The 15,015-nt window shown below is 35.2% G+C and overlaps 1 protein-coding gene across 1 annotated transcript in view; it reads left to right on the top strand.

Annotated features, from left to right (window-relative positions):
• Positions 1-14,356, top strand: part of LOC136028530 (uncharacterized) — a 47,982-nt gene extending 33,626 nt beyond the window's left edge. Inside the window, 4 exon segments of the mRNA XM_065706375.1 lie at positions 3,250-3,495; positions 6,229-6,366; positions 9,446-9,718; positions 13,830-14,356. Coding sequence (XP_065562447.1) covers positions 3,250-3,495; positions 6,229-6,366; positions 9,446-9,718; positions 13,830-14,108 — 936 coding nt within the window. The 3' untranslated portion in view covers positions 14,109-14,356.
• The last annotated feature ends 659 nt before the right edge of the window (positions 14,357-15,015 follow it).

The following is a 15,015-nucleotide window of genomic DNA, read 5'->3' as shown; positions in this document are numbered from 1 at the left end:
ATCACTACACAAATATTTGTCAATTGACCTAGGCTCAATTGCTTTAGAAGCATGATTGGCAATATTAAACCACCATTGCAATTCTGAAATTACATCAGAAGTTAGCCTAGCCGCAAAATCACCCTTCGCGTGCTTTAGTGCTTGAGTTTTCAACGATTCCACTTTCCGGTAATATAAAGGCCCTAATTCTACTGCTGGGAAGGTTAAAACAAGAACACCTAGAGTTTCGGCCAAATTTTGAATCGTAGTCGATTCTTGACGAAGAATTTTTGAAACTAAATCTAGAACCTTTTTAATTTTTCTTTTCGGCAAGAAATACGCATTAATCGCGAATCTAGCAAAAGAAAAAACAGAAATTTTATTCTTTGACTTGAAATGAGAACTGACTTTCCCGGGTGAATTACAAACCCCAGCTCTGACAGTAATTTCACTGTTTTATAGACATTGTTTTGACATTCTAAGAATTACCTTCCCAGAAGAAGGGTATCGTCTAGATAAACAATTGACAAGTAACCTTTTCGTAAAAGAAGGGAGAAAACGGGTTTCATAAGTTTCGTAAGAATCCTTGGGGCAAACGATAAGCCGTTTGGCATAGATGTGAAAGCAAAGCAACAATCTACTTCAAAACGAAGCCACATTTGATCATCAAAATCAACAGGGCATGAATAATAAAAATCGACAAGGTCAACAGAGGCCGTATAGCAATTTTTGTCATTAAAAGAACCACAGACTGAACACTTTCCATTTTAAATGGTAATATTTAATACTTTCGTTTAGTTTTTTAAGATTCAGAATAAACCAAGAAGACCCATCTTTGTTTGGGACCGTAAAAACGGGAGAAACACAAAAGTATTTCTTTTATTCTGAACTCGGGTACTTTAATAATAACTCCTTTATGCAATAAAATATCAACTTCTTTTCGTATAGCCTGCATTTCTTCAGACGTAAAGCTTTCGTTTTTTGTTACCAAAGCTTCTAATGGTCTTTTCGTGAATTAAATCTTATAGCCTGAAGCCACAATATTCAAAATATTCAAATTACTTGATATTTACTGCCATTTTGAAATAAACTTACAAATTCTTCCTGCTTTAAAATTATCAACCAAATGTTTTGACTGCCTATTGAAATTTATAACAAAATCATAAAAATCAAGGCCATGGTATGTTAAATGGTACATACCAACTACTTGCGATCCCTTTTCTAAAAGTTCTGGAATTTTGGCCTTTCCTGACGGTCTTGGTTCTGCTTTTTGCGATAAAATGGACGGGGAGCCTCGTTCTGCCATCGGCGGTAACGGTAGGCCCCCCCTTGCACGTTTTTTGGTCTTCCAAATGATTGGAATGGCAACATCTTTGCCAAAAAGAAACTGCGTGACTTTGACTTCGGGAGCGCATGAAGCGGATGCCACCATGGGATCTGGGCTCAACTCGAATTTCATCGCATGGCTTCTTTTTAGATTTAAATCATAATTGGTGAGGCCAAGCATGTGAACTGCATCTGTTAGGTTTTTAACAACCTTTTCTTTGATATGCTCATTTTCGAGCTCAAGAATATCATTTACTGCCTCTAAAACACAAAAGGTTGAGTGAACAATTGTCCGCTGCACTTGAAGTGCCTTAGCATCCCTCTGCTTAGCACGTGCTGAGAGAGTAGCCCAAATTTCACTATTCACCTTGGGAACAACAATTTTATCTGTATTCAAAGGCCTAGGGTGGCGCTCAAATAAATCTTTTAGCTTCTCTATTTCCAAAGGCTCGGAGAAAGCTCTATTTGGAACTTTGGCAAGTTTTTTAAGGATCTTGGGACCCTCTTTGTTACCAGAACATTCCTCAGAAATCTTTTTGAATAGATAATCATTTGACGTGTTTTCTTTTAATCTTTTACCTTTTCGCTTTTCCGGAGAAGCCTTCTGCTTTCTGTCATGGATTTTTGCGGGGCTCACAGAGCCAGTTCGTATGGTTCTAGAACCTATTTGTGGGCTCCGAGAGCTAGATTTGTCGTTCCTAGAACTAATTTCAGAGCTCAAAGAGCCATATCGAGCATGAGTTTGAAACTCTGGGCTCCGAGAACCATTACTTGTTCTATGATCACTACCACTCTCATTTGAGAGTATTCTGCGACGCGAATGAGCTTTATATCGCCTTCCACGTTCATAATCTTCATCAACTAAACTGCCCAACAATCCAATCACTATTTTACTGTCATTCATTATTTAATTTGGTCTGAATCAAAGCGAATAGGAACGTCAACTGGTTTTGTTTTTTGTCAATTGAGGCGATTGCACGCGTCTATCTCAGTTTAACTCGAGGCGAAGCTAAGGCGCTCCTTTTGGAGTAGAATAAGATTGTTGGACACTTACCACTTCTCCCTGGTGGGAACTATACTGCCATCGAAGGGATAAATGATAATATTTTAAGGATAAAATATTATATCTAAAATCATTCCGAAAGAGAAAATACAATTTTTTGCAGTTGAAAAGTCAGAAATGACGATAAGATCAATTATTTTGACGAAAATAGCCAAATCAAACAGTAATAGCTTCGCTCTTCTGTGAATTTTTTTTCTCTAGCTGAGAGAATTTGAATGATTTGGTTTGTGATTTTTTTTAATTATTGGCAACTAGTCCCTCCCGAGTTGTATTTTCTGGGGTTGCTTATCTTTCTTGTTTGATCAAAAAAAAAATATATACAAATCAGCATTAACAGTAAGAAAGTACTATCATCCTTTTTTATCAAGTTTTTTTAAAGATAATTTCCACAAGATTTCTTAACATTTACCTATTTAGGCAGGCGTTAGCCATGTTGAAATCCTTAAAAAGGGAGCTATTAACAGGGTTGCCATAAGCAAAATAAACGTCTTTATTTGAGCATTTACACTGTCGTTTTAAATTATGACTTTTCCTATATGGTCAGTTAAGTCAGGTCAGATATAGAATTTTAACCTCTAAAGGTTGTAGAAGCTTAAAAAGAATATCCTTGAAACCATTCGTATACACGAACCGAAGTTTCAAGGGGGTGTTCTAGGAATGGATAATGAGGTTGAAAACGCATACAAAGTCTATTCTTGAACTAATATCTTAGCACAAAAGGTTTTGTATTAAATCCATTCTGAGAAAAGAATTACTCCTTATTTGTAGATATATTTTGGACATACATAGCCCAGGACTTAACTCCCTTGGCCTACCATATTTCTTGATTAAAATAAAATGCTATCACAAGCTTCTTAAATGTTTTCAATAACTCTCCACAGGTCTTACCTTATGTTCGATCGAAAGTTTTGGCTGGAGTTAATATCGTCTTCAGTCATGTAATACCAAATACTGAAGTTCTGGAGAAGAGCAGACCTTTTCTTGTTGCTCGAAGCTTAGGTGCCAATGTTACGAAAGATATAGTTCCTATGAGGCCTAGTCAGAAAGGAGATGCCACTACACATGTAATTGCTCCAATTCTTGGGACGGCAAAGGTGAAAAAGGCCCAGCAGCTGAAGTACATCAAAGTAAGTTGAACTGTTTCACAAGTTTGTTTTCTAATGATATATTTTCGAAGCTATTGAAAACAAGCCTCAGATAGATTCTCATTTAAGTGTTTCTCTTGAATTACATATAAACCAATTTAGTTTGTCGCTTTCTCGGGTTTCGAATAGAGGCCCTTCTCTAAACTAAATGGTGTAGATTGAAAACCCAACACAAATCGAGTTTCGGCCTTACTGCTTAATTGCTCAAATAGCCAAGCTTAAGCGAGTGATAGTATCATAATATGAGTGCACTCGTCCACCCTACCCCCTCCTTCCGCAACACGCCTAGTTTTTGGTTATTGTTACCCTCTTAGAACTCATTGTTGACGCTGTATTTGGACTGCATGGTGGTGTGGTGGTTGGGCAGTAATATGGTGGAAAAGTGATATTTACTGGTAATTACTTTGCTGGTTTAAAACTTCCAGGTGCTGAATATTTGATTGATTTCGGAACATTCTGAAGGAATTACAAAATCCCAAATACAAGTGTTGATTTTTTTTTTCTTTTGCTTTTTTCATGCATTGAGCCGAAGCTGAATGAGCAAATTTTGTCGAAATGGCATAAAGGTCCTTGTTCGGCCTAACATAGCCCTAACGTTTTAAAAATCAATAAAATTCAACAAATTAAAGAACCTATCTACTTTCAGGATGTTTCATTCAGCTCAGAAACAAATTAAGTCATACCCTTACTGAAATCCAGAACCTGATAATTCAAAATACAACTTGTTTTGAATTCTGCTACTTCTATTGGACAAACTTGCATCATCGGTAGCGCTAGTAGCTTCCGATTTCTTTTAAAAGAACCTTGATAATCCGATAATTAAATCAGTTATCAGGTCGCTATTTTGATTGTATCCATCCCAATGCGAAATTAGTCCTGAAAAACTCAGGCCCAATTTTTTAATTTAGTTTCTTCCATAGTTTAGTTGCAGAATTTAGTAATTTTAGACTCGTGGCTCTCTTTAGTTGTAAATTTAACCATTTACTTTTTGAGCAAAACTATTGAATTTGGATTTTCAGTGGACGAAAAAAATAATCCAACTACCAAAAACAGGATCAAATATTTTTTTACCTTATCTTGAACTCTTCTTTAGAAAGGGGGGGGGGAGTGTTTGTTACGTTTTGGTACATTGAAAGCCCTAACTGTTGTTTTATTGTTTGTTATCTCTTATTTGTTTAATCTTGTATTCTCTTCCTCTCTGATTTTTTATTTAGGTGTAAAAGAAAGAACAAAAGATTCAATGGTGGTTCTTATTGTAATTTATGTTGAATGTAGGTTTAAATAGTTTAAACACTTCTTTATTAGTATTAAAAGAAAAGTCAAGGCACCAATCTCTTGGACAGTCCAGTTGCTTAAATTTGGGTTGCCCACTATAATCCACTTTGTGGGAATTTACTTTGTATTGATAATTACATAATCAAAGTTAAGAGTATGTGTTGTTAAGTGAAGTATATCTTGACTTTGGCTAAATATAAAGGTCATAGCTTGGTTTATGTTAACCTTGTGCAAGTTTCATTTTTTTAAGTCCTTCTTAGCTCTGGACAAGGAAAAATATTGACCATCTCTTTACGGACGAAGTGACATAATAGATGACTTACATATTTCTTAGTAAGTAATAATGTAGAATCCATTGAATGCTTTTACCAAATATTCCAAGGGGAAAAAAGAATGTCGGTTCCCCTCCCCCTCTACATACCTGCTTATAGTATTTGAGGGTACAAGCTTAGGAGCTTTCTTTGAGACTTCTATGCTATTGACGTTCGTGTCAAAAAGAGTACGCGTAAATAAACGACAGGCGTAAAAAGTTCCAATTACTAATAAGAGTAATTTCCATTGCTAAAAGAAACTAAATTGGGCTAAAAAAATTCGTAAGTTCTATTAAGTATGTCTCAAATGTCTCAACATCCGTATAAATGTGTCATTTTTTTAAAGATTTTCAAAGTTTTTCCTGGTCTCAGAGTCTGAAAAATCGAGGAAGGTTTCTATCTAATGGGGACAATCAGGGCATTTGCAATCATCTTAAATGGGGGCAGTAGGAACAATAGCAATAAGTGAAGAGTTCAGTATTGAAGTGATAGATTTAATTACTTTTTAAATTTGGCTTTTACTCAATTTTAAAGAAGTATCTCTTTTATGGTAAGTGCTTTATGTACTTTGTTTCAAAAAGGGCTGGGCTCATCACCTTAGCGAAATCCTTAAGGAAAGAAATATCCTAATATATTTAGGTAAAGGTAAAGGATACGGCATTAGACTTTACAGTCCCTACCGGCGGTGCCGATCTCCGTTTCTTGGCCCTTCAGCCAGGAAGTGTAATGGGGGGTTGGGGGCCAACCATCCTGTGCTTTCCCACACCCTTCCTGTTTACCTTCCCCAGATTTCTCCAGGTACCCATTTAAAGCTGGGTCGACTCTGGCTAAGCTTACAGAGTCACGCCACTGACTCCCGTCCCAAACTGAACAGTTGGGTACATTGGGATTTGAACCCGCGTCCTTTCAGACAAAGGATCCCAAATCCAGCGCACCAACCGACTCGGCTAGGACGGCTAGACTCGGCTAGGACTAATATATTTAGGGCTGTCTTAATTACCATTAGTTAGGGTGCAGCCAGTTTGTTTTCAATTGTGCCCTTTTTGTGAAATAATTTTAGCAGATCTAAAAACTGACTTTCGGTTAATGCTTCATTTCAAGTGTTTTGAATGGCCGAATTTTGTTACAGCTCGTGACTCCAGACTGGCTTTGGGCTTGTGCAGAGCGATGGGAGCATGTTGAAGCTCTTTTCCCCGTGACCGAAACCCAAACATCAAACAAGTATCGTCCGCCTTCCCACTGTGTTACACCGCAGATTGCTAAGCAGGTGAGTTAATCTTTGATGCCTAACAAGGTGAGACTGCTTACTGGACCTACTATACGCTCATAGCTAAAAATTTCTAGACTATAATACATACTAGAAGCTAAATATTAGAAGCTGCGGGATTGGTAGAACCTGAAATCCTAGACAAAGAGTTGTAGGCTCTGGATCTGGGTACTTTGCGAATGCATCAAATTTTGCGCGTGAACAGGAGCTGCTGGGAATAAGCTGCCATAATAAAAAAAAAAAAATGAATGAAAAAGTTGTCACCTTGGATTGGTTTAAAGGCACCCGTAGACGAGATATTAATTTTCAACTGACTTAAGTATGTTTGTGCATACTGTGATATAATATTTAGCGTTTAAACCTGACAATTTTCATTAAGGGATAATACGGATGAGAAATTTCATTATTTTCTCGTTTTGATATTGGCTGGTAATGTCTTTTTCTGGTAAGGAAACGCCCCCTCTCCACTACCCCTTTGTTCCTTCTTATTAGGCAGATAATTTCGAGACTGACCGTTTCAGATTTTCTGTGGAGGGATGGCTAAACCCATGAATATCCATATTAGGATAGCTGAAATGGGGAAGGCCAAAATTTCTGTTTCTAATGCTATTTTTAACTATTTAGAATAAACAGTTGGTTTGCTGACGATAGTCATTAATGTTCAAAGAGAGTTTGCTCAGAAAACGGTTGCTTACCATATAAAACGTTCTTTTTTTAACTTATATCGGTGAAATTTTAACCTTCATGGAGGGAGCTCTACTGCATTAGTATCCTTGTTAACCCACATAAATAATTCATTGGGGATGGGGATAGAGGACAACTAGGTGGGACTTGCCCATTGATTGGAGGTGTCTCAATAGCACCTAGAATTATAAGAGCTCTACACTGCTAATTGTCTTACAGTTATTTTTCCTTTTTTTTCTTATATGTCAGCTAGGACTGGTAAGTTGAAACTATACGTTTTAGAGGTATACTAACTTCAAAAACTTGTATAGCGTAACCCATTCTCTGGATGTTTACGCCTGTACTCCCTTTTTAACCCACAGTAACTCCCATATAAGTTTCAATAAGATTAACTTTCCCGTGGTGTTTAGAACGCTAAAGAGCTAATCCCGCAGTTAGTCGGATAAAGGGAGTTTTGGTGCCATAAAAAGAAAAAAAACGCGATCTGGGCTGTATTACCAGTAAATAAACCATCTTTTCCAATTAAATTTATAGTTAACTGTATTAGTTGTACATCGAACTTTTAAAAGCATTGCATTCAAATACAGTGTATCAAATTTTGTTTCCTTTTCCCTCTCATTGGATTCCAGTTCAAAACCCCTTTCTTTTTCAAATATCCAAGTCTTTGTATGTTTTCCACATCTTTAATTGCATTACATTGGCACAGTGATTCTCTGACAACCCCTTGGGTGGGGGGGGAATGCTCAATCGTCTGTAGGCTTAATAAGTTTTATTTTGTTGCAATCGGAAAATTTTTTGGCTAATATAAGCTTAATCAATACAAAAAAGATAGATAAGTAAAGCTATAGACTTTATTAAAAAGCTGCGGATGAAACGCAAATTTTTTGAAAAATTGATAACTTCAATAAGTGTTGAAATACTTGTATGAAAAAAACTCAGAAGAGACAAAAATAGCGCTTCGGAAACGATGAATAAACTAGAATTATTTCTCGTCAGGTTTAAACCAAATCCAACTTCGGTCAAGTGTATACCTTGAAAGGTAGATTCTCGTGAGACGTCTCGTCACCATTGATTAGAGACAAACATAAAAGTAGAATGGGTTAAACGAACATATTTGCAAATTATAAAGATCACTGTGCTCATTTTTAGAAGAAACAATTTTAAATTCTCCCATCGAAATTTTCTGTTTTAAAGCACCCAAAATCGAGATTTTATCTTTTTTAGGTTTAGGCTATTTTGTTGCAAGAAAGCAACTTTTAATTTTGATCCTTACAGAAATTTATAATTGAAAAGAAAAGCAAGTGCTATGTCAATTAGTCCATTCCTAGTTATAATGGACTTGATCATGTCGTCCCTCTTTAGCTTTGTCTATAATCCTTTAAAGAAAAAACTAGCTTTGATCACGCTTTTTTAGCATGTCTTAGTGGTTTCGTTTTCATCGAAATTTGAGGTCAGTGTTGACACCTCTATAATATCAGCATTTAAGGGCTGTCTGGGTCTTTATGGAAACTTTCTTTCTTACTTTACTTTTCTCCTCTATTTTCCCCAACTTATAAAAGAAAGAAAATGAATTCAGTAAATATGGCCACTACTAGAAGGTAACCTGTGCGCAGTGGCCCAATTAATTAATTATTTCACCGAATGAACAGTATAAAAATAATAACCCCATCGAACAAAGAGAAGAAAATGGATACAAACAGACTGTGATATTTACGAGGAACCCCTCTCATCCTGCATCTCGGCTACGGAAAACTTTTGAACTGTGACTTATATTAAGTAACTAATTCAAACCTCATACTGCATTATAAAACATTTGAAGATAAGGCGAAAATTAACCTTTTAGGCCATAATTTATTTCCGTTTTTTAGTAACAGTTCTGGCTCTTCATGATTTATAGGCTAAAGTATTTAGCAAGTGTTTTTGTATCTTTTTTTTTAAGTATTTGATCAAATTTGATAGGTTTTTACTGTAAGTGTTATCATTTGTTTTTTCTTTATATTATATTGTAGCGTACTCCTCATTTTTTGAGGGAAATAAAGAAAATAAATAAAAATTACGGAAGGCTATCCTAGAAGGTTGTGTCCACGTAACGAAACATAGTGGACTAACACCACTGTGTCTATTTTGTCCTTTTAACTTAATTGGAGTGATTTCATGATTTTGAAAATAGTCTGATGATTTCATTTTACCGAGGTTTTGCTCTGATTTCAAGTTAGGGAATTGAGAGCGTGCTGTATCTAAATATTATGACACAAGGAGTTGCTAACATTTCAATACTTAAATTACCTATTTTATCCTAATTTTTTACAGTAATATCTCTAATTTACATTATTTGTTTTCCAATTGTTCTAATTTAACTGCTAATTTGTCCTTATATCATTGTAATTTATTCAAGGAAGCCGAAACTTCGCGCTCGTTAAAAAACTTAGAAGCTGAAAAGCCGCCCGTCCCTATTACCCAGGAAATGTTAGATGAAATGTCAGAAGAAGTAGAAAGTACTTTAGATGAAGAAGAAGACAAAGAATCACTCTTTGCTGGTGATGAAGAATTTTTGGGAGACGAGGAAGAAGAAGAATATGACCCTGACGCAACATGGATCAAAACAATGGAAAATTTTAATGAGTTAGAAGATGAAAGTGAGTTTGGTCCTACAGAAGATTATATGAAGGTAACCATTTTTCTTTCTTGAGATGCAGGGAAGGGGACATTTTAGTTTATTTGTATATTCTCTGTCTTTTAGATGCAGTTTTCTTTCTTTTTATCTCTACAATTTCATTATTTTCAGTCTTTTGTCAACAGCCTCGCGAATAAACTTTTGCAATCATTGAATTTTTGGATGACTAAACAATCCTGTTTAGCCTATATTTTAGGCTAAACTACAAAATTCCATGGACCATCTTATGAACCACTTGACGATCAACTTATCTGAATCCTATATCCTGCCAATTAATTTCTCTGCAAATTTTGCTTAGATGATCATTTGGACTGATCTCAGGGTCATTTTTCATCTCCCAATCTGTGCAGGTGTTCCTGAGATATAGGTATACCAGATGCAAATTTGTGATGGATTAGAAGGTTTTGTAATGAGTGGTGTGTTGATAAATATTTGTTTTTTCGACGTTTTCGATAAATTTTTCATGGGTTCTTCAAGCAATCCTTGAGGGAATCCCCCAGTGCATCGCTACGACTATAAATAAAAGCCCATTGTGAAGTTTTCTACTGACAAAACAGACGTCCTATTTCAGACCAAGGCTGTATCCAGGAGGGGAGGGATCTGATGGTTTGACCCCCCCCCCCCCCCGGAATGTTCGTCCGACTTGTCAAAACTTAAAAAAAAATCAATATAAATTAATTTTAATGATGGCTTTCTTTTTTGTATGATTGTCTCCAATTTCACTTCACACTGTCTCTCCTGATACTACTACAGTCTCTTTAAAAATGCCGGGCATCACTATTTCTGCTAACCTAAATTGAAATGCTCACGTAAGAAACACCCTGAACCTAATCAATACTACTATTTTCCTTCAAAGACTTATGCCTCCTTTGTTTGTCTTTTCTACTTGAATATTGTATGTCTATTTTGACAATTTTCCACTTTGAGTGGAGACTTAAATTATATTTAATACACCCCAAAATGAGCCCTGTGAGTAATTCTTTATGAGGTCAAAGAATGTAGCTAATGGCGTAGAAGAATTAGACTGTATACTTCGTTCACAAAAAACACAGCACTTAACCCTCGCACCAAGAAAATTAATCGCAAAAGACACTTTTCTCCCGGAGGGCCTTGGTTGTTGTTTGTCTCAGTCCTTATCTATATGAAATCATATCCATTGCCTTATATTATGGTACAAAAGCATGCATCATCTATGTAACAGGACCAGTTAGCTAGTCATTTGCCCCGACAGTTAAAGCTACGCGTGAGTTGGTGTTGTCTGTATTAGAAAAACTTAGAAAATCTTATTGCCTGCTAGGCAGGGTAAAAGGTCGTTTTGATAAACAAACACTTGCTATAATTTATAATTCAATGTTTGCACCTCATGTATTTTTCATTGTTCCATTTTTGAAGAATTTAAGTAAAAGTGATAAAGAGCGTATTCGCGTGTACTTTTTTCGGCTTTGTAAATATTTTCTTGGAATCACCTTATAGTTCAAAAATAGGTATATTACCTGAAAATTTGGAATATTTGATATAACTGTTAAAATGGATCAACAATACGATCGTTTTACATTAGATTCTAATAGACCAGAATCAATTTTCTCCTTAACTGTCTTGTTTGATGTATAAATAGTTTTGTCGCCATAGCTTTAATAAAACTGAACTATTTATTGTGAGTGTTTATTTGCTATTTATTATGAATGTTTTAGTTTTATGTACTATCGAGCTATTATGAGCTATTTATTGTCGTCCTTTTCGTCAGAAGAGTAATTTTTCAGTTTTCAGTTTTCTTTTCATTTGTTTCCTATATTCTTCTGTGTACATTCATGTATGTATAGAGAGCATAAATAAATTATTATTATTGATATCATACTTTTCCCACTTTCATTTCCATCCCAGATTCTTCTTTGATAATTTTTTTAATGTTATTCTCCATCTCAATGTTGTTCACATACTTTTCAAATTTTTCTCCTTTTTTCTTCTTTTTGTTTTTATAATTTTTCGTTTTATCTCTCGTTGTTGTCTTGCTTATGTCTATGGCCTGTTATTTAATCACCCGTTTTGTGTTTTTTTTTTTATATCAAAAATGAGAATCCAACCTGTTAGATTTTATGATGGTTCATTTTAAGCAATAAGTCTTATCTTTTTAACTCGAAAACTGGTGAAAAAGTATCCCGGCCCGTTACCTAAGCAAAACTAAATTTATTTCTATCAATCTGAGAAGATTTGCGTAGATCAAATGAACATGAAATTAATTTGTTTGCTAAAAACCTTCTAAAAAGAACAATTTTTAAAAAGGTGTTTAGTGCATTTACTTCATGGGAAATTGTACTTATGTTTTAAAAGAGTTATGGAGATGGCGACTTCTTCAGTTGTCTAGCTTTAATATTGCAGTTTAATTTAGGAAATAAACAGATACAGCTTTATACATGGGATCGTATATATATATATATATATATATATATATATATATATATATATATATATATATATATATACTAGCTTGATTCTCTATGTATACTAGTCGTTGGTCTACCGACGTGATGTTGACAGCAAATACTTCATCTTAATTGGTGTAATTGCTTGTTTTAATTAATGAATGACTGTAATCAAAATCTAGATGAATAGTGGTATTAATGTTAAAGCAGAATGCCGTTCTATTTTTTTTAGTATTAAGGTGCTACATGGTGACAGTTTCGGAACGGCTACCGGTTTGAAAGGAGAGGAAGGTGTGGTCTCTTTTGGTTACCTTGTATCTACTAATAATTAATGTAATAAAGGAGAGGATGTATGCTATCCGTTATCGTCTCATGTAAAAGCTATGGTTTAGAATCCTTATGATTGTTATTGCATCCGTTAGGACAGAACTCTTGCCAAGCAGCAATAGTATAATAATTACAAGCATCACAGTCTGTCATACCCAGAAGACTCTAAAAAGCTCGGCTGTGATAATTAAATGGGTGACATATGCACTTTGTGTCGAAATTGAGTTATGAGGGTGTCGTGAATAAATTCAGAACGATGAATTGAATGGTATCCTATCTTGTTCCGTTACGGAGATAAAGAAAAAGAGACATACGCTAGTTTCGACAGAAGAGGTTTATCCTACGGAGCTATAACTTGTCTCCTTTTTTGTCAAGGATAAAAAAAATAAAAGACATAAAGGACGCCAAAAAATGGTATAATTTTGAACTCCCTCAGAATACTTTTGATACTGGCATTGGCTAGTTCCCGTTCTGATTTATGCAGAAACGATTATGAAACCAATTGGTTGTAATATTATGATAATTTTTCGTGCACTTATTTCATAATTGCAATGAAAGTAAATCCGAATGCTTTTTAGGCTTTCAGCAGTAGCTGGAATATTCCCGTCAAAACATCAATTAGAAGTGATTTCATGAATACACAGCAAAATAACCTACTTTAGCTTATATTGGTTTATTGTCAATGTAACTTAAATGTCCAAAGGTGTATGTACTGAACCTTTGAATCAAAACTTCATAACAAATGTAGGCATCTAATATTTTCAAGTAGTGTGTTCTATGTCCATGTTTGTTTATTTGCAGCATATCTGCAACAACTTTAAAGACAAAATTAGACACACATGCCTCTAGTGTGTGTCTAATTGATCTGAAAAAGGAAAAAAATGTATAAAAAAATAATAATAAAACCAATTCGAATTTTCATCATTACTCAACTCAAATCGGGCGATATGGGACTTCACAGACAAAGAAAAAGAAAGGTGTTACCACCTTTTGGTAACCAACATAAAATAGAAAGGAGCTAGTTTCAAAAGTACAATCATAATATTGTAGATGGATAACTAAATGTAATTGTAAATTAATATCTGAAAACTCAACCACCACACTTCTGGAAATGCCAAGAAATGAAAGTACTGTGCCATGACTGGTAGTGCATTTGATAGTGATGCAAAAGTCACCAGGCGGTTGTAATAAGACTGAATGAAATAAACATTAAATTGAATTGAAAATTATTGTTGACCAAGGGGAAAAGTATAGAATTAGTCTTTTTTTTTTTTGTCAATTTGATTCCTTCTTGAATAAATAATCTTTCGAATTGTCATTTTCTGCTTTATTTAATTTTTTTGTGTATTTTTATTTAGAGGATCATCCACATGGCTATAAAGCCGGCCTACATCATTCTCCTGATGGTCATTTTGAAGAGGCTGAAGACACGCCTGATGAAGAGGAAGCGGTTAGGAAGAGGAAGAGAGACCCCTATGAGAAAGATGATGACGATACGGTCAGTCAGAGGTTTAGACGAGGAGAAGACCTCCCTGACATGTCTGAGTTTGAACAGCCGGATAGAGAGTATGATGAAAACTCGGACTGTGAGGGGAATATTGAGTTTTCGTGATAATTTACCTGATTTTTTTTTTTAGTTGTCCTATTTTTTATAAAATCGAAGTTTGCTATATTATTATACTTTGTTGTGCTGAAAAGGTTCAAGTATACTGCTAATTTTAGGTTTATTTTTCTAAGTGTATTCACTAAAAGCAGTGTTTTTTACGGGTTTGCCTCTGGTTTGAGGGATAAAATGAGGGACAATTGTCCAAAAATTTATTGACTAGTGCAAAAAAATACTGAGAATCGGAGGCGAGGAGTCGATATCCACTGCTAGAAGGGTGTGTGAAAGCACAGGATGGTTGGCCCCCAACCTCCCATTGCACTTCCCGGCTGAAGGGCCTTGAAACGGAGATCAGCACTGCCGGTCTGGACCATAAGGGTCTAGTGCCGTCTTACTTACTTTTACTTTTACTTCTCCACTGCTAGAAGAATTGAGCTCATCCGGAGTAAAGGTTTTGGATTTGGAGTGTAATCTAACGAACTTATGAATCTTGATCCGGTAGAAACAAACAGCTTGTATCCAGTAATTCTACATTTAGAGTAGGATTTATTATGAAAAGCGCATTATCGCAATACTGATCAATGAAACTTGATCCAGCATAAACTCTGTTGAAAATGAAAGGATTAAGACTGTTGTATTTTATCAGTTTCATCATTTATTAGACCAAAAAGGAGTTCTTTTCGACTCTTCTTCTTTGAGAGGTAACGCCTTATTGGGTTGTGGCATGAACGAAGCATATGCAAGGTTCGCAGAATAATGAAATTTTCACTAAGAAATTTAGCGTTAAGTATTTTGTATATTATATATTCTCTATGGCATAGTCAACTGTCTTCTTCAAGAGCTAGATGCAACTAATGAACCGTTAAAAAGAATGTTCAAACTCCAACTTTGCTTGTCTTCTTATTGAAGCAATTTCTGCCTGGTTCATGTTCTAATATTAC

This window comes from Artemia franciscana, chromosome 6, assembly GCF_032884065.1.
Source record: "Artemia franciscana chromosome 6, ASM3288406v1, whole genome shotgun sequence".
Taxonomy (NCBI): Eukaryota; Metazoa; Arthropoda; class Branchiopoda; order Anostraca; family Artemiidae; genus Artemia; species Artemia franciscana.
The sequence above is the reverse complement of the archived record's forward strand: the minus strand, read 5'-3'. Positions and strand labels throughout refer to the sequence as shown.